This window comes from Dinoponera quadriceps, unplaced genomic scaffold (genome assembly GCF_001313825.1).
Source record: "Dinoponera quadriceps isolate SergipeBrazil2010 unplaced genomic scaffold, ASM131382v1 scaffold616, whole genome shotgun sequence".
Classification (NCBI taxonomy): domain Eukaryota; kingdom Metazoa; phylum Arthropoda; class Insecta; order Hymenoptera; family Formicidae; genus Dinoponera; species Dinoponera quadriceps.
The window spans coordinates 1510803-1531653 of NW_014555184.1; the positions used below are offsets into that span (position 1 = coordinate 1510803).

A 20851-nucleotide genomic window follows, 5' to 3' on the forward strand; every position below is an offset into this window, starting at 1 on the left:
TTCTCGCGTGTGGGCAGACACATGTCGCACTGTTCGACGGCCGTCCAGCGCGGCCGCATGAGCACGTGATTTATGCACGCGAGTGAAGTCACGCGTGACCGCGGACGAAAAAAGAAATCGGAGCTGACGCCGTGCGAAAAGGGTACCGAAATAAACGCGAGGATCGGCTAGACCGCCGGCTAGACTTCGAAAGCCGCTCGCGTGCGCGAACTCGACGTTTTCGCGGAATGTAACTTGAAAGGCGAAAATTGTCGATCGTGGCAGACGGTCGTATTCGATCGGTTGATTGCAAGGGAGACTCCAGACGACGCTTCTTTTCGAGATTTTCACTTCGTCTGATATATTTTTGGGATTAATGGGTGATGTAAGGAAGAGGAAAAGAGAGAGAGAAAGAAAAGAGATCGACTTTCGGCTCTTTATAGATCGGGTGACTACGTCAATTCGCTGGGAGTATTTGAAGATAAAAATGATTAGTCGCGACAGGAAACCGCGGACACGATCGGTGAATGTAGAGTCAATTCTTTGCAAAGTTTCGACGATGCTTCTTTCTGAGAATTTCATTTCTTCGCATTCATTTTGTAAATTAATCAGTTATACGAGGAAAGGAAAAGTCGACTTTCGGTTTATAAATCGGGCAACTACATTAATTTGCCGATAAAGCGTTCAAAGATCAAAGTTACTGGCCCTGACAGATTGGGACATAAACAATTAGTTGAATCATCTTCTAGAAATGTCAACGACTCTTTTCGTCGATTTCATTTCTTCCGATTGATTTTGTGAATTAATTGACCGACACGAGGGGAGAAAGAAAGAAAAAGGGAAGTCGACTTTCGGCCCTTGGTAGATCGGCCGACTACGTTAATTCGCCGGAAGGGCATTTAACCGGAAGTGGGCATGAATCTGCGCCGGTCTGTCGGCAGGATGGAATTCGATTGAAACGAAGGACAAGCGCGCAATTGCGAGCATGGTTGTGCCTTATGTCATGGTCATGCGATTAGATTACCGACGCGCCTCGTGTCTACCGACATATACGCGTGCGTATTTGTGTGAGCACGGCAATTAAAACTGCTAATTTATGGACTACGAGCTAAGCTCCATACGAGGCACAAGCGACCTGCGACCTCGCGAACACCAGTCGTTCGTATCAAGCCGCGACAGCAAGCTGCGACAACGGAAACGCGAACAACGGAAACCGACAATAACAATGACAATAACATTAACAGCCGGCAATGTTATCGACGACGGTGACGACAATCGTCGCTGCGACGATAGTATCTTGGGATTCACGGTGTCGCGGTTAACGCAGTGTCGGCGATGTGAGATGCCCGTCGAGAGCCAGACAAATAGCCGCAAGTTCACGGCCGTAGTTCCAATTTAAATATGGCCCGAAGGATCCGAGGCAAGGCTGAGGAACGTTAAACGGCGAGCCCGGCGCGCGATGCTCGGTCCGGCTGATTCGGCCTTTCTCTTTTTTATTCTTTCGTCGAGACCGCTCGTGAGAAATGACGTTTCATTCGGCTGGCTTTTTTTCCTCGCTCGATGCCTCACACGCGAACGTTCCACCCGTCGTTTCGGATTTCCGTCCGCGAGATGCGCCGGGGAACCCGCTCGGCGACCTAACCCGCGCGCGGAAACGCGATCCCGCTCAGGAGTGTTCTCACGTGCGTCTTATCGTCACTGTATCGCGCTTACGTAGCGAACCGTCCGCGACGCCGACGCGCGTCGGAACGTGATTTATGTTGTGAGCAGGCAAGAGAAAAAGAGAGAGAGAGAGAGGAAGAGGCGCTGTTTTTTCTCGCGCGCTGAAGCGCTTTAACCAAGTGTGCCGGCAGGCGGATTTAAAAGCCGACGACCGCGCAAGCGGACGGACGGATTTAACTTTCGAGCATTTAAGCCTTCCGTGACGTCATGAGAGCGAACGACGTCGCGGTATCGCAGCGACGGTCACGTGAGAGAAATTATGAAAAGCCGAGGACGCGGTGAGATCTTATGACGGATAATCTCTCATCAGCTTCCTTCGCTCGACACAACTTTAGCTTCCGAAGTAACAGAATATAGGCATCACTAGGTCATGTATATTTTTACACACACACACACACACACATATACACGTATATGCGCACGTTATATTATTTAATGTAACTGGATTGTTTTTTTGTAATTATCACGTGTTTTTATCTCTTTTATATTAACGGTACACCGGATATAATTATATCCAGTCACATGAAATATATTTAGTTGCACGAGAATGCGTAGAAAAATCCTCCTCTCGGGGAGGAAAAAGGTCCGATGTTCGAACGCACGTTTCCATCGCGCGGTGAGTGAGCGCGACGACGCTGCTCGGCGCTTTTCCGAACGCTCCCACGAGCTCCTCTTCACGGACGGTAAACACGGTTTAGTTTGAAAGTCGTGCCGCGGCACCTAACCTTTCTCGCGCAACGTGGTGCGCGGTGTGCTCGACACGCTCCGGCCGCGAAACGCAGCCGTTCTCACCTGCATACTGTCGGCCGAGATGATTTCCCCGGCGAAGCGGCACGCCAATTCGATACCCAGCCGCGATTTTCCGGAACCCGTGGCACCCAAGATCACTAAAACTGGCACACGCGACATATCCACTTCGTCCCGATCGACCATCATAGCCGCGCACTGCGCGCAGGCGCGCCGCACCGTCGCTTCGAGATCTCGCATGGCCCGTCGCTCCACCGGGAGGAACGCGGAACGTGAACCGCGCGCTGCATTTCAAATCCTCCGGCTTGCAGAATGTTCCCTATACTTCCTCGCCGCGTGTCTACATCTAAGAACTGAGATGCAACGAAACGAGTAAGGAACCAGGAATTCAGGTAGTTGCCGAATGCCGGATTTTCAGTGGCGATATTAAGAGGTCTCTATATAAGTCTCTATATAAGTCTATTATTTGCCAAACAATACTTTTCTACAACTTTAACTGTCTAAGCAATAAATGTTAATTTTGGGTGAAATTAAGAGAAAAAAAAAAAATATATATATATATACATATGTAATAATATAAAGATGAAAATTTCAGTGGATCATTATTTACATAAAATTTTTCACTGTGCGGTGGTGAATATCTCAGCCGTTCCCGAATGGTCAATCGATTTCTAATTGCGCCAATAATTAAGCCATATTTAAATGTGTGTATAGTGCAAATTCCAACGAATTCTTAAAATACATTATGCTAATTATGTTTAACGTGGTGAGTCGAGAGATGGGGAGTACAATTTCTGAACGTCGGATTCCTGAAAACTTGAGAATGATCGTTTCGCGTCTAAATCCCCAGGGAAAAGTCCGCGCTGATATCGGCGAATCCGTCGGTAAAGCGAAGGAATTTCGCTATTCCCAGACTTCGCACCAGGCTAGGCCGGCACCATGCGTAATAAAGCAACGCCCAAGAGAAGCTCGGTGTTTATCGTTCTATATGCGTACGCGTGATTACGCTTGGGAGCCGCGGCAAAGGGAGAATCGAGCGCGAAATGGCGCAAACAACCGCGGATATACCGCGCGCTTATGCGCCACGCGCGAAAATGTGTGCGTCCCGACACGTGTGCACCGCCGATTGCGACGCGCGTCATTCGCGAGTCGAACGATTGCACCAGCCGAGCCCTGTATATCGCTCGAAGGAAATTGCGATGGTGCCAGTGATGTGTCCCCATCGGACGGCAAGTGTGCAACGAGGTCTTCGGCACATTGCGGCAACGCAATGTAAATAATGTCACCATGTTACCGGCGCGCAATTTCTGCACGTTATCGATGTGACGTTATCGATGAGAGCATGATCGATGACACCACTTGGCGTTCGACGTGACGACGATGAAGTTACATCAACGGCGGAGTGACTTCTTCAGCGAACGACTGACGAGTCTCCAAGCGATACACGGAATGTTGCTTTTTTTATATAAAGATATTTTCATCGATTTTACCTCGTCTTCTTGTTAATATAAGAATAGACTGTCAGTTTGTCTTGCTAAGGGGCTTAACCCCTTGACGTACAAATTAAATGGAACTTAATGCGACCAAAAAATACTATTTAATTTCGCTCAACTGAACAGTTACGTGAAAGCTGAGAAAGAGTACATTTTATTTTGAAATTTGGATTTTTATTAATCAGATTGATGTTAACAAAGAACATCTAAATAACATTAAAAAATAATAATTTAATAGTTCTGTACAGTATGGAATATTTCGAAACATTTTGGAACATGTAAAGGAACTAAACATTTTTTGCACTGCCACGTTGTTTCACTTCTTATGTTGTTTTTTACGCACACGCGGCATCTCTTTGTAGGTAATTTCTCATCGTCACTTTCATATATGCATCCGACTTATATATGTTACAGGGATTATTTATAATCTTTACTAAACTCAAATATTGGCTAGTATAACATTCACTGTGCGAGACTCCTGCTAAACTGAATGTTACTTTGAGTGTGCTCCTTCTTATATGTTTGATGTTTTTTTGTTCTTGGGCCATCTCGAACGTTATAAACAAACGAGAATCGACGCACGAGTGAAGCAACTATGTAATTTAATTGTAAATTGCACGGCGTCCGCCGAAAAAAGCGCTTGACGAGTCAGACTCGTCAAAGTCTACAGTGGCCCATGAAATGAATGACGAGTCAGACTCGTCATTGTATATCAAGGGGTTAATACATTTTTTAATAGTCGACTTCAGTTCTTATAATATAAATAGCGCGTATAAAACGGAAGGCAAAATGCTGATATGTTTATTCCAGAGTTGAGTAAGTTAATTTTTACCTTTAACCAAGTTTTAAGTTAAAAGCTAATGCCTTCCTTATAAAATTGATTTAGTTACGTGAAAAGTTACTAAAATAAAAAGCAATTTGATTAAAAGTTAGGTTAAAATTAAATTAAGGAGCCATTCAATAATGGTGTCAGATCACGAGTGGAGGTCTGTTAGTTTGCGTAACAGTCTGTGATGGAGAATGGGAGTAAAGGTTATGAAACGTCACATTAGATGACATATTTTGTAAATATGGATGACGTGGTTATCCACTCTGTTTGCATTCATGGCACACTTGGTTATATTTGGTGAAAATTTTTACGTTTTGACATGATTCTTTGTTAATAATCAAAATGTTAATTTTTTAATATTTATTCCTTAGAAACAGAATTTTTATTAATAGAAATCATAAAATAAAGTAATTAATTTGGTACTATTTCATATAAATTAGCGTGCAGTCTAAATTTATTATTACAATATAGTTATTACTATAACCTAGTTATAAGCTATTTCTTCTTATTTTATGTGTCGGTGAGAAAGATGGTAATTCCACATCTCACGTAATATTTGAAGGGAGCAAATACTTTGTAACGAAAGATGACGAAGAAGAGGAGGGAGAAGAATTAAAATTAAAAGTTAATTATGCAAAACCATGTGCACATATACTGGATTGCCCTGGAGCCGTGGATTGTTCCTCTATCACAAAATTCTCTGTAATCATTTTTAATTCTCTAAAATGTTCTCCTTTTTATATCTCGACATTCAGATCTTCGTCCTAATTAAAAAGGATCGTAATTTCTCTGCTCATCCTTTCGTAAGTTCTTCATTTATTCTTCTACTAAATTCTTTTTACATTTTCTCCGTTAATTCTCTTTTTGCCATGGATAATTATTTCATGCGTTTAGGAAATTATTTTAGGCGAAAACGCGAATTCACAATTTCGTCTGCTTCATCTCGAATTTCACACGAGCCCGCACCAATTTCGCCCACGACACCAATTTCGATACGAAATGCAATGAATATAATTGCCGCCGTGAAGATGGAACGTTCAAGTATCGAATAGTGTACCCGTATCGTGCGTGACACAGATGTTCTTAATCTGCCGAACGGCTGGGTTAATTAAATACTGACAAATCATGCGCGAAGTGGCTGACGGAAGATGCATGATAGAAGCGATAACATTTCTTTCTTCTCTCTCTTTCTCTCTCTATCTCTCCCTTCCTCTCTCTCTCTCTCTCTCTCTCTCCCTCTCTCTCACTCTCTCTCTTTCTCTTTCTAAATTTCTCTCTACCTCTCTTTCTACCATTTCTTCTTATTGATTCGCAAAGTATGCGCGATCTATTTTAAGAGCGGCATTATTTGTACGTCAGAATTGGTCTCGACGTAATCGAATTATCCTTTCCGTTGCATTTTACGCACACGTGCGTTCATTAAGTCAACTTCCTCCGATCGCGCAAATACGAAGAGCTGCTATCCACATCGTTTATGTAAATCGTCGTCGCATGTCGATCAGCCGTTGTGTTCGTTAAATAAAACGGTACTTTTTAATAAGAATAAACGTCCATTGTACGCGCGTCGGCATATCATTTCTCGCACCGGCCCAATATTCAATCAATATTCCTTGGCACGGAACCAGGAATCCTGCACACACACGAGCGCGCGCGCGCGTCCACACATATATAAAAGTTCGAATTTTACGAGATTTTTTACTCGTCTTCGCCGAACAGCGCCATTTATTGTAATGACAGCCTAGCATATATTCGAACAAAAAAAAATATTCATCACCGGCGACGGATAATTAAAGAGATAAATCGCGAAGAGATAAATCTTTTGTGCGCGTTGCGCAATCACGTTGCCATAACAATAACGATAGAGCCGAATCGTTATGTCGCTTACAAGTTGCACAATTTTTATAGTTGCTTTGGACTTTTATAGCTGTCCCGGATTTTTATCGATTTTTCGAACGACCGATGCAACATTACATCAACTGTGTTACATCAATCTCTAAATTTCTCCGAATAAAGTAAAACTTTACCGGAACGATGCATTAAAAAAAGAAAAATGTTTCATACGAAAGTTGAATGGTTTGAAAGGATTGATATACAAATTTCATCGGTTCACACTCTGACCGGAGGCACTCTACATAAAGACGAGACGATGCGACACCGACGGTAATGCAACGCGCGAACGCACCGCACGATCCACCAGCGTTCTTCGATTTTCCTCGCCGCGCGGAACACAATGTCGACGTAATGCCGACGTAACGCAAAACGTGACGCGAATGTAACGCGCGTAATGCAATGCAACGCGGATGCAAGGGCGGACGAGGCGGACGTTGGCGTTTCGATTTTTGCGGTTTAACGTAATACAACGTAAGCGCGACGCCGACGCACGCGCGCGAATGCAAATCCAAGTTAAGAGCGCGCGATATTGCAACGCGGCGCAACACGGCGCAACACGGCGCAATACGGCGCAACATGGTGCAACACGGTGGGCGCAGCGTGAGTGTAACGCGATGTAATAACGCGTAACGTAACGTTGCGCGACGGAACGTAATAACGCGGCCTGGGAACGGGCCGAGTCGTTTCATCGCTATCCTCTCGTGACTTCGGCAATCGTGATAATCATTCTTTTCTTCCTCGCGCACGCCATTCACGGATTACACGGAATTGCTCGTAGATCGAGGTGTGTCGTTTTCACGTTGATTCATCGTTCTGTTTCACTTTATTTTCATCATTATCCGCGATTTGTAATTTTTCGGCTGAACACGTCCCCCATCGCGCGTAATTCGCGATAATCCGCTCGAAATCCAGCTTCCTAAGCTCGTTTGCCTCTTCCCCATTTCCTGCGGTACGTATTTCTAATCTAAAGAGTCCAACCAGCTAACAAAACGAATGACAACAAGGACAAGCGACGTCTAATCTTAACGTCCTTTTTTATCCGGAACCCAATGCAATCCACGGTGACAATGAATAATAGAAACCACTCTATAAGGGTGCGTAACCACAAACGACAGCTGTTCAAGCGAGTAGAGAGAGAGAGAGAGAAAGGGGAGCTGAGATCTTTTGTGAACGTTTCTGTCTCCCGAAGTATAGATAAGGACGGGACGATTTCTTCAACGGTGTCGTTATCTTAATCGACGCCTCACTTTGTCTGAAATAATACATTACTCCTCTGGTAGACTCGTGTACGATTTTCAAGACTATCTGGATTTATCACAATTTATCGCCTATTCAATGGAACACTTTCGGTCGTCGTCTTGAATGACCAACTCAGCTCGTTAATGATGTTTTTTTTCAAGTCTTCACCTCAACTCTGATACAGAGCCAGGAAGAAGGCGCGGAGAGTCGCGTGTGCGCCAACTGACGCTCATGCCAGCTCTGAATCGATACATAAAGGGACCATCTCGTATCAGACATTACATCCATTCGTTAACAAAGTTCCAATATCGGAACGTCCTACATCGCCCGACTCGTAGTCCCTTTCGAGCTTCGAGAATAAGATATAAGAGCGTTTTCAAACTCATCGTTTTAAACATCATCACTTTACTATTTTCGAATTAACTTTTACTGTCATTTTATGAACACTTAATATTGTTTTTTTATAATTATCGGCTGATTCAGATAACTTTCTTTTGCGTATTGAGAATTATTAGGCATTTTGAAGATTAACTTTCAACCAACTACTAAGCCCTATAAGCGCACAATTATAAAGAGTAGAGCTTCGACAGTGTTCCTAATCCTAGCTTCCTAAGTAGCACAAAAACATTGACCTTATATTGGGCTTATGTTATTGCCTAATACTTAGATGGCAACCGAACATTCCGATGTAACAATGGACCGAGATGTTGACGGCGTTACGCTGGTCGAAATTTAAAAATGTATCGCCTATTAGTGCAGTATTTTCAGTAGCTCACCAAAGATGCCATTCATAAATTTAATATTTAATAAACAAAATTACGTTCTTATATATTTATTTCACTATCTAAATTATAAATATTAATTTGAAATAAAATTGAAGTAATATATATGGACGCAATATTACAAATACGAAAATATTAATTTTTATTTTTCTCATTAATGTGCTACATTTATGCATTAATTGATTTAACACAGATGAATAGATAATAGAAAGAGTATATATAAGTGTTCAAATATCTGCATATGTATATATGTTTTAAATATTACTATGAATTAAGAACTTGACATCGTGATATTTTCAAAACAAAATGGCCAATAATTCTGAAATTCGTCCATGATGTCTGCATATTAGTTTTTAACGCCATATCAGTTTTTCATTAAAATCTTATTTTTTTTAGTTTAGAAGATAGTAAAAACAGAAGTTGGAAATAGCACGCTGATCTCAAGAAACACCCGTAAAATGTGTTGATTTTGTCGCGAAGGGCCACCGCCGATTCGCGTATGCCACGGTTCCCGCGTTCTCGAATAAGAAGCACGCGTCACGACGCGCGCGAACTGACGGCTGCGCTTTTTCATCAAGCGGGCCTTGATTTATCGATGATTTTACACCCGGCGAGAAGGCCGACGACGGCGCACGAGCTTCGTGGAATCCGGGCGCGCGCACGTGGCGCGCGTCTCCGTCAGTCGGACGATCGTTATGTATCATTCGCTTTATTGGCTGCGGTTCCGCGATGCGTTTACACACCGGCCGGTGAAGCGGCCGCTTTTCCACAATATTCGTGCGGCTCACGACCGCGAATGATCTCCCGATTCGGCTCGACCACGAAAAGTCCCATTGACGCAACAGGCGGGAACTTTCCACAGGAAGTAAGCGCGTAAGCGTTATATTATTACACGGGGAACCGAGGAGAATCGTTAGAATGCCCCTTCGCGGGTTGGCGGGTCTGCTGTGTCCACCTACGACGGCAGAACCGGCGACGAGAACCGTACTGTATCGCCGGCTTCCATTAACCTTTTCAGCCGCGCGCGAGAGCGCGAACGCACACGGTGTGGCGGGCATACATATTAATATGATATTATGTAATAAGCCTCCTCTAGCGCGAGGCCACTCGAACTTATCCTCACGTAGAGTGTGTGTGTTCGAGCTGTCACACTCGATCTGAGATCGGTAATCGTCGGCCCGAGGCTCGTACGCGATCCCGCTCGCACGACGACTTTGTCCGCGAATGTTTCCATTTCTTTTCCCGGTGTTTTCGAAGAAGTTCTCGGGAGGCTTCTTTCAGTCTGTATTTAGGCGATTTAGGCTGACGCGCGATGTTTCTGAAGACGCCTCTTGTTAGTTAATATGCGGAAGGAACAATCCAGTTGGTGTGACTGAATTTTCCGTTGCCCGGTGATCAGACGAAAACTCGGTTGTACGTACAGAAAAATACTGTAAAAATCTGTCGAATGAATGAATATTGTTTGTTTCAAAATTTTCATGAGCTTATATGTCCGCAAGTGTGTCATAAAAGTTCATCATAATAAGCATAAGATTGATTCAAAATATATGCTGAATTCTAGTAAGTTTAATAGTACAATTAATAATATTAAATTAAAACGCTAATATTGTGATCTACTTACTGCGGTGTGCCGTAAAGAAAATATGGACTACCTTAATGCAGCTGAATGTTCGTACGAATATTTTCAGTCCCGGTAAAAGAGACATCCTTTTCTGTCGCCGAATTTTCATCCGGCCCCTATTCAATAGCAGTGACTGACTTTTTTTTCCCCGTGAACAAATCCGTTAACTAATCATCGTTTATTATCTTCCCTATTTGTATTATTTCTCCATCTCTTTTATTTCATCTTATTTTTTTCCTTTTCTACCGGTCAAAAGATAATTGCAAACGGAAAGAAAATGCGATATTGATATGTTTGGTCGGTTCACTATCTTGAGACGTTGGATGGAGAAGCGCAGCCGAGATCAATCATGGCTGCGACGCAAGGAGTGCGCTCGTGCACATGTATCACCTGAGGACGGCGTCGTTAAGGCACCGTTGTGGCTTACCTTTTGCAGTTTCGGCCGAATCCACCGGCCATTATCTCGATTTTTATGACGTCGAATTAATGCGGCGGCCGAGATGAAGCCTCGTAAAACTCCGACGTGCTTACCGTTAAACCGTCTCAGCCCGATACGCAATCTCGTATTAAATCCAAAAGCGAAACTCCATGATCGCGCGTTAAACGCTCCTCCTGACCGAGACAGCGCTCGAGGCAGGAAATTACGGATTTTCACGATGAGGAGTATGAAAACTCGAATTCTAAGGACGACGGGAATCGAAGTGGTAGTGCAATCGTAGCGTTTAAAACAAAACGAAATTAAATTTCAGGCATAAATGTAAAAAGTTTAATTATACATTACCTGTCTATCTTCTGTAATTAACGTTAACTGCTCAGACAGCACAAATCTCCTAGAGACATTTCGAGGATGTCCCGAGAACATCCTGATGTCCTTGTAATATAATAACAGTTATATCCGTTACTCTCTCTTAATTTTTAAAAGTTTTTTTACATAACGGATTTAAGGCTGTTCCGCACAAGACATGGCAAAACAACTGTGTCGACGAATAAAGCAACAACAACGACGACAAATTGGCGCAGACCTTTTTTCCGGTATCTTGTATGAATATAAACACAGTTTCAGATAGCTTCTGCCGAATAAACAGACTGTTTAACCTTGGAAGGTGTTAACAATATTCGAAAATCATTAAAAGGAAATATTCCCTAATAATTTCCGTGATAACGTAATTTATAAGTTGTGTTATGGAATTTACGATGTTTCTCGCGTAAGACAGATCTGAAGGCAATTAAAAGCCGAAATTAATAAAAATTGTAAAAATGTTAATGGAAACGTAATGCTCTGTTGTTTCGGACGCTATTCGCTTGTAACGATTTATTAGACGACTTAAATATATCGGTAGAGAGTAAAGGCAGAAAATTTAACTTAAAAATATTAAATTACAAGGAACTGAAATGTTGCGAGTTAAATGTCAAAGGAATAATATCCAAATGACACCCGATCGTTATATACAGCTGATTTTTATATTTTATTATTATACAGCGGTGATGATCTAACAATAACGTGCATTTTAAAATCGCCCGTTGAACACCGACACAACATGTTTATATTTGCTTCGCATTGTCTCCTTTGTTCGTTCGTGATATTTCTTTCGCGCACGACTTGGTCACGTGCCACCTTTAGTATATAAATAGCCGTGGGGATGTTAAAAAATTTTACTGAGTGATTGAAAGTTCAACGTGTTAGTTATTGTGACCGGTCGCTCAGCGGCGAAAGCGTTTCTATAATTCTAAGTACAAACATATATTCAAGTTGTGCCGCGAGTGTTGCTCTGCGTTCGGTAAAGATTTATTCGGTGAAGAATTAATCATAAAAGCACGTTTTGTCTTTTGCGATTTGAATTTTAATGTTATATCGGATTTTTGACTCTGATATACTATTAAAAAGGTCGAGCGAAATATCGACGAATATCGCTTGCTGATCAACGCATAAAATCGCATACTATCAACTGTGACAAGGTTCTTATTAGTTTTCCTCGTGTTGCATTTGTTTTTCGTGGTTTGAATTTTAATGTTATATCGAACATTGTAATTTTCAGTCAGTGTTCGCTCGACAACTTGACATTAATCGCACCGTGGCTGTAAAGAGAGAAGGCAGACGTGGATGAGGCGGGGAAAAGGAAGAAATTACACCAGTTAAATGATACAATGCTTTATTCATGTAAGGTAATTCGAAATATAAATGTCAAGGAACTGTCGGAACCCTTTTCCTGAAGAAAAAAACAATAAACAAGAAAAGAAAGAAATATTACCGGCGGCTCTTCGGCCCGTTTTTCGTTCTCGTTGGTTCCCTCAAAAATGTGAAAATCTATGGCGTAGATGACGCGCGCACGCACGTCATCAAGTTACAATCATTGAATTTTTTAACTAACGCTTTAACTAAAAACGCTTTAACTAAAAAAGATCATCGCGTACGCAACGTCGGAATTTCGCCGAGAGGATCGTCCAGCCAGCGGCGATCTCGTCGGGCTCTTTCATATTTACAAAACAAAGGGATTCGGTCGCGTGCACAATCGTTCGCTGCGATTCGCCAGGAGGGAAGAGCCTCTGTTCTTCGCGTAATCTTTTAAGTACAACATAACTGCGCTCTCTATCCGTTTACAACGTTTCCCGAGACAGACAGAGAAAGAAGAAACGGCCGAGGGGTTTGGGGAAGAATATTTTCGATGTATGAAACAAGCACTCGTCGGTCTTGGCTAATCGTCGTACAAAATGAACAAAGATGTGAGCGGGGTTGGCTGTTTCATAACATATATATATGTATATAAATATATATATGTAAATATAGTAAATATAGAGGTATAAATATTACTTCTAGATATAGTGCTATATTAACTTCTGGTATAAATATTACTTCTTCATTTAATCTGTCTCTCATAATATAATATATATTCTTATCGTTTGTATAAATGTGCTTGACTCTCACCGATTCGCTTCGTCACGGTTGTGTATATGGTTGTGTGGTTGTATGTCTGTACAGTATATTAAATATAGTTGTACGAGGGATGAGGGGGATTTCTCTTTAGGCTGCCGACCCGATGACGGTTCCGTTCGGTTACGTGAATGCGACATGCAGGAAGACCGGACGGAATCGTCGTCGAGAGGCTCGTCTCCATCATCGGTGAAATCGCAGGTTGTGTTCCTTTCTATAATCGCGTATAATTTAACAATCTTCGAGGTATAGGTACACTGAACTCTCCGGGTGTATCGTTGCTTCGTTTCCATGCTCGCGCGGAATTTCATCTTACGCGCTTATAATAATGATTCATAATAAATCATAATAATTAACAGGATCGACAGTTCCAACGAAACGGTCGGAAAAATAATTAAACCCGTAGTCAGCAATAAATGCAGGAAAAGTCAATTCCTTGTTCCCTCACAACGTGACTTTTTATTTATTGTTTTTTCTATTACGTAAACGGAATTTTTTAAAGCGTTAAAAGCATAAAATTATAAAACTCTTAGCGAGTAGCCGGGAGAGCTAGCGTCACCGAGTTCTGCGAGGATTAACGAATTCAAACTCAAGTTTGGAACGAAGCAACCACCCATTTTTTTTCTTTAAAGCAGCTAAGTCTCTATAGTGTTCGCTCACGTTCACCGTCGCGACGAAGAAACACGCGATGCCGTCACAATGAGATACGAAGCGGGCAACGCGAACGATGCGGAACGAATGTGACCGACACAGCGTCTTTCCTCGCCGGATGCGCGAACGATCGACGAATATCATATCTTGTCCTTTTTTCCTTTTCTGAAATCGATTTTCTTGCAAAAATAAGAGATTCTATATATCTGTTCTATCTGTATATAATATATATATATATATAAATATAAATATAAATATATATATATATATATATATCGCAGTTCTCACAAAAAACCTGTTTGTCAGAATTTCCGTATTTATCGATTGTTTTATANATATATATATATATATATATATATATATATATATATATATATATATATATATATATATATATATATATATATATATATATATATATATATATATATATATATATATATATATATATATATATATATATATATATATATATATATATATATATATATATATATATATATATATATATATATATATATATATATATATATATATATATGTATATATGTATTTATATATATATTTATATATTTTTTTATTTACTCTAACGGCCGCCTATAATGCTCTTCCCTAGCTTTTTTTTTTTGCACATAAGCTTCGTTATATATTTTAATAAAAATTCTTATTCATCTCGCTGCTATCGCGCCGAAAGTGTCGTTTTGCGCTGTTACATAGTAAACAATTTTGTGCTTAAACCGGCCCAATGAAATTTTATGTTATTTTAACATATGGAATATGTTAAAATATATACAAATATATGTTAAATTAACACATTAACCTTGTTAACACATTACTTTTTAACACATTTACTTTAACAAAACCTTGTTAAAGTATTTCAGTGGACCGTTTCAAAGACAAAACTTTTTAACTGTTATACGTCCTCCTTCGAACGCTGTTATCATCTGTTGTCCGTGTACCACGAGAGATAACTTTCTGTAGCGACGTTGTATAAAAATAACGGTGATAAATAAAAAATATTTTTTATTTTTGCTCTAGATAAAAAATCTAAGTCGCTTAGACTATATCTGAACGCTGCTATGATTTGCGCTCTGTTTCTATCAAAATTCTTTTCTCTACGTGTGTATAAAATTTTCCCGTAAAAACGTTCGTTATACATTTATTCTTTCATACATGTATGGCAACCACTGTAATGAAATTTCATATTAATGATGAACTTTCTTTTCGCCGAGATAACAGAAAAAAAATACGAGACATTGTCAATTTGCAGCCGAACATCGAGACAAAATTTCAACGAGAGTAATAGTAATGATGAGATGTTTCTCTTCGAGTATCGAGTTGATACAGAATTTATTTCCGTATAATTAGAAAATATAATTAAACCGCGCTAAATTATAGTGACGTTCGTCATGAAGATGTCAGATAGTTCGCGCAAGTTCGCTTTCCCCTTTCACGAGTGTTTTCGATCGCGTCTTGAATCGTCAGCAACGCCCTCCGAAGGCTCGTTCCTTCTGCGCTTACGTTAATCGGCGATCAAAGATAAATTGCGACGACGCGAACCATTCACAAAAAAAAGTCTAGGCCGGAAAGTTAGGGAAAATCAATAATACACATTGTATTATACAGAGTGTTTCACGTCAGATCCCCACGTTCGTACACGGCCGTTGAAAGGACGAAACTAAATTCGCACCGGCGCGAAGTGCCAGTCTACCTTAGAGAGGACGAAAAATAATTCAAAAAAATATATTTCTCCTCGAGTTTTCTTCCGTTCCTTTTCTTTTCCTTCTAAAACACTTCGTAACGTACGATCGTGGAGCGAGATGTGAAACGCGCTGCGTACACACGCACGGATAATGAACAGATAGCGAGACTTGCTCCGGTCGACGCGCGACACGAGAAGAACAAACAGAAATTCCGAGATGAGAGCGTAAACCGTCGCGATAAGAGAAAGAAAAATCGACGATACATCGGAATTTTACCGAGGTGCGAACCGCCGAGCGAGAGAAGCGAGGCTCGCGTGTCGTGCTTGTTGTCGTTTCGTTTCTGATACCGTGTTTGTATGTAATAACAGTACAAATAATTGCTGCGACCTTGCCTGAGCTAAAGAGAAGGTCGCGTTACAAACGCAAATCTTTTCCTCTTATTATTACACGCAGCGTTTTTTTTTTATTTTCTCTCTCTCTCTCTCTCTCTCTCTTTTTTCCGTTACACAATGCAACTATATATAATTATTACTTTTAACTTCTATCTACCTAGCAGGTACATTCGCACTCTTCGTGACGGATGCGGGGTGTCCCTCTCGACTAATTCGATCGAGAGTAATTCGCACGAGTCGCGCTAATTAGCGCTTGCGGTGGAAACGATGCTGTTTCTCTCACGTGTGTTAGAGTTCGTTTCAAGCTCTATCGTGTAGTACTTTTCGTAACTACTTATCCCTTCGAATATATCGTCGATATTACATAACAACAAACTTAACACAGATTTCAACAACCCGAACGCGGCGATATAAGTCCGAGACTTTACGAAAACTAAAAAACGGTAGCGGAAGTTTGTACTGTAAATGCCTTGTCTTGTTCTCGCGAAAGTATCCTCCCACCGTGCGCTGTCTTTTTCGCGGGGGGTCTTGCGAGACCGATGAAAAGTCGTCGGCGATCTCTTCAGCGGCCTGTATATTTCCTGAGACGTTATTTGCTGCGCCTAACGCAAGAAGTACAGTTTGCTCGAAACTTTTCGCGCGCGAGCATCGTTCCCATGTCGTCGCGGGAGGGAAAATCCGGAGTTCGAGACGATAAGAATCCTGACCGCGCGCTCGATTTGCAATCGTTCGCGATTCTAATTCGGGCTAATTCGAGACTGTTCCTCCGGACCCTCCGTATTTGGTAACATCATCGAGCGGGAGGGGGAGACGAGCGCGCGAAGGTCTTACTTCGGTATCTGGATTGCAATTTTAGGCTTGTCGTCTCGAACACGGCAGTCGGTTGAAAGGTTGGTTCTTCGAGGAGATATTCTTAAGACAAAAGAGAATCCAAAAGAAAAAAAGAGGTCATAAAGGGGGGGGGGGGGNAGGAGGGAAAGCAGTAACGAAACACCCTCGCGATCCGCCATACATGATTTTATTTGTTTTCTAAACAATTTTCAACGAAAACAATTCTTAACCAAGAGAAGACCCAAGGGTCTAGTCAATATAAAAAGAAAAAAAAAAAACAGGAAAGAAAATGAACATAGGTCAAATGAAAAAAAGAAGAATAAAGAAATGGGAGAAATGCTGTCCTAACCTAATGCCGATTGTCTCGGCGTTTCTTTAATTAATTACATAAATATAACTACGATCGACCGCTGGGGCCGATCTCAGTCAATTGCTAATCGTTCTCTTTCTGTACACATTTTCATATCCTCCTAAATTTATTTCCCCCTAATTCGCACTGCGATTTGGCACAATATAAAGAATTCACAGGTCGATACACGAGCAAGCGAAAAATGCGGCGAAGCGAGGATTCACGCGAGAGAAGGCTTCCGTTCCCGGTAACGGAACGAAATTTGTTGCGAGGTATACATCGTCGAGTTTCCTTTTCGTCGGTCCTACGATCTACCGTCGAGAAGTTCTACTTCTCGATCGAATGCGAGAAGTCGAGTCGGGAAAAATACTCGCATTTTAGCAGTCGTAGATTAAAATAAAAAAAAGAGAAAAATACGTGTAAATGAGCCTGTCCCCCTTCTCAACCTACAACACAATTAAAGAGTTAATTTACATATAATATACAATATTTACACAGCATTTTTTTCGGAGGAATTGCGCGTCTCTTGTAATATATTATTATTATCCTTCCTCTCTACAACACGATATTGGAGTATTTTTGCCGATCGCTTGACTTTTCGCTCAATCTTATGTACACGCCAGAATGCGGCAGAATGTATACGTATATTATCAGAGACCGTTTACACACACATATACATACATATATATATATATATATATATATANCATTAAAGCCCCGGTTACCGTCTAAGTTAATAAACATATTTCTGAACATATTCATATTTCTGCCCTGGTTACATATAACGTCCTGTTTTGATTCCGGCGACGTATCTAACAACTAATTATGCGATTCGCGCATACAATAATCTTACATCAACATCTCTTGGAATATTAAACACGCGAAAAACCTTCTCCGAATAAGTGTCCAGTAGGTCCGCGCAAACATGGCGCACATTGCGAGGATGCATTTTCTACACAGTCCTATTTGTATTTCCAAATTAACTAGAAATAATCAAGGAGTTGACTAATTGATACGTCTATATATTCCCTATCAATTTTCGTCAACGTTAACCCGAGGTACAAAATGGTCTATAAAAAGTACAAAAGACATTGCCTGCTAATTATCCTTAGGAGAGTCTCTCGCGTTTTCTGACTGAGCTTTCGACACGTTTCCTTCAAGACAAATTCTCGACCGCAATCGAGAAACTATTCTAGACGCTCGTGTTCCGAACTGTATTATTATATTGCGTACAACATGTACCTATAAATATAATAATTGAAGCACTTGGGTTGCGATAAAAAATATCCCATGTTGTTAAATTAATATTAGTTTACTCGTATTCGTTGCGTGTGTGTATGTGTATATGTGTGTGTGCTCGCGGTTCTGTCGCGTCTATCACGTAATTAAAATAATTTCCCGATGATTTCTGACCCTTTTGCCCTTTTGTTTCTCGTTCTTATCGACGCGACTATCTCAATTCGTATGCTCTAAACCTCCTTTTCATCTTTCGCCCCTCTTCATCCTTCGACATTGTCTATTATTTATAACTTTAATTCGGCCTACTGTAAAGTGCGCGAGCTTTCAGGTTGTATATCTGTGTGTGGTGTGCATATGCATGCGTGTAAATGTGTGAAGTGAAAAGCTGTACGCGCACGAAAGGTATCTCACCTTCGCGTTCGTCCTTAACATCTCGATAGTAAAAAGTACGTATAACGTACAAACAAATACTGTTGCCTACAAATGTAATGAACACATCATTTTGCCTCCCCCTCTTTTTTCCTCACCCTATAGCTGGATTATAGTAATATCTGTATAAAACTTTCACCCGAAGACATATATCCTGCTCGTGTCTTCGAATGGTCTTGACTGTCAGTGTGTTTTTGCGCATCATATATAATCATCCGTATTATTTATAGACTTGTATATATAGACCGCGCTTTTTCATTTTGAAAAAATTCGAAGGGAAGATTGAAGGGTGGTTACATCACCCAACATTGTTCACAGGCAGTCGATCTTCGCTCTGTCCAATAGGAATTGAGCTGGACGAAGATAGAGTGCCTGCGGTAACAGAATATCCTTTCCAAATCAAGTTCTCACTGTCTCTTGTATGGAGCGCTCGGTCTGTGTATATAAGTCTGTGGTATTATTATATGTATATATATCGTTAATTATATTTTTTATGTATACCTAACAATCATACTGTACACTTACGTAGTACATTTTAGTGTATTATCGAAACGTCATATATATATATATATATATATATATATATATATATAATAGATGAATAGATTGAAACTTGTGTGTTATGTATGTAATTATGTATGGCATGCGGTTTTTGTATATGTGTTACGTGCTGAGAGAAAAATCGAGAAAGGGAGGCAGGAGAGAGTATGAGAATCGTGTGTGTATATGCACTCATTTAGCATCTTAGTATTTTAAACTGTGCAACATGACTACAACGTACGACCGCATATCTATATTTCCACGTTGATTGACGTGGTGCGATTAAGTTTCATGTAAAATGTGTAATATGACGTTCCGATAATAAGCTAAAATTGATAACAACGATATATTATAGGCATAATAAATCTATAATATGATAATGAAGATATAAGAACATATTGATAATAATGACAATAAAAAAAAATAATTTTTATATAATCTTCATCACTACTACTTCGTCTATCGTATTAAACGTAATAACGTATGTAAATGTTCAAGGTGTTGCACTAATATACAGGCCATCGGATTGTATCCACGGGTTCATTTGGCTTCGACGCGCAAATCCGCGTACATTTTTTCGAATGAAAATACACGCAACGCCAAGACCTACTGAATCCGTACACGAGCGTGCGCCTGCTAGCAAGCAAGTAAATAACCCATCGTAATGACCTAAATGTTGGTGCATCATCCTGATGCATCTTTGTATACGTGTCCATGTCGATGCGAGTGTATATATGTACACAATTTATGTATCTGTATATTATGTGGGAATTTACATGCCGGTTTGTGTACATTCGTATGCCGAGTTCTGTACATGTCACGTGTATGTATAATAAAAGCGTATGTCAACCCGCGATACGCGGGATATGTAAAATCGGGATTTCGTGTTATCCTCTGGATTCATTCGTACAATCCACAGAAAGAAACAAAAAATGAGGAAGACACGATTTGACGATATTAAAGTAAATTTCCTGAATCGCCCGGATCTAAGTTAAATTTACAGGATTGATTCGTTAATTCGTAATTAAAAATAAGAAAATATATTTGAAACAATTCCCAACGTATATATATATAACCTTCGCCATATTCCGACCCGTTGGACTGCTGCAAATTTTTTCGATTTTCCAGTTTTCACATTTCCCAAGTATTAATAAGTATAGTTTAAAGCCAAATCATTTTCTTGATCTAATATCACAAACATCTTGTTCAGACGCTGTATTTCCACAATTCCCATATCACAAGTCTAAAATATTGATTTGGATGAAAATGATAAGGCGACAAAAATCGAACGATTTCATGGACCGGAGCGTGGCGAATTAAAGTATCGCAAATCAAAGCTGCTAGGCTTAAATTCATTTTCCTCCTCATCGATCGAGAATTAGGGAACAAAGTTCACGAAGAATCAAGAAACAATCCGCTGTGACGGATCTTGCCAATTTTTATTGCACCAAACAAAAGCATAGGCAATTGTTTTTGACTCTGAAAG

General features: G+C 40.6%; 1 protein-coding gene across 2 annotated transcripts in view; it reads right to left on the bottom strand.

Moving 5' to 3' along the window:
• LOC106743363 (tRNA dimethylallyltransferase, mitochondrial) overlaps nucleotides 1–2636 on the bottom strand; it is a 113631-nt gene extending 110995 nt beyond the window's left edge. For both annotated transcript variants that reach the window (XM_014617137.1, XM_014617138.1), the window contains exon 1: nucleotides 2494–2636. In XM_014617137.1, the coding sequence (XP_014472623.1) occupies nucleotides 2494–2634 (141 nt within the window). In that variant the 5' untranslated portion in view covers nucleotides 2635–2636. The remainder of the gene's footprint in view (nucleotides 1–2493) is intronic.
• Nucleotides 2637–20851: the final 18215 nt, after the last annotated feature.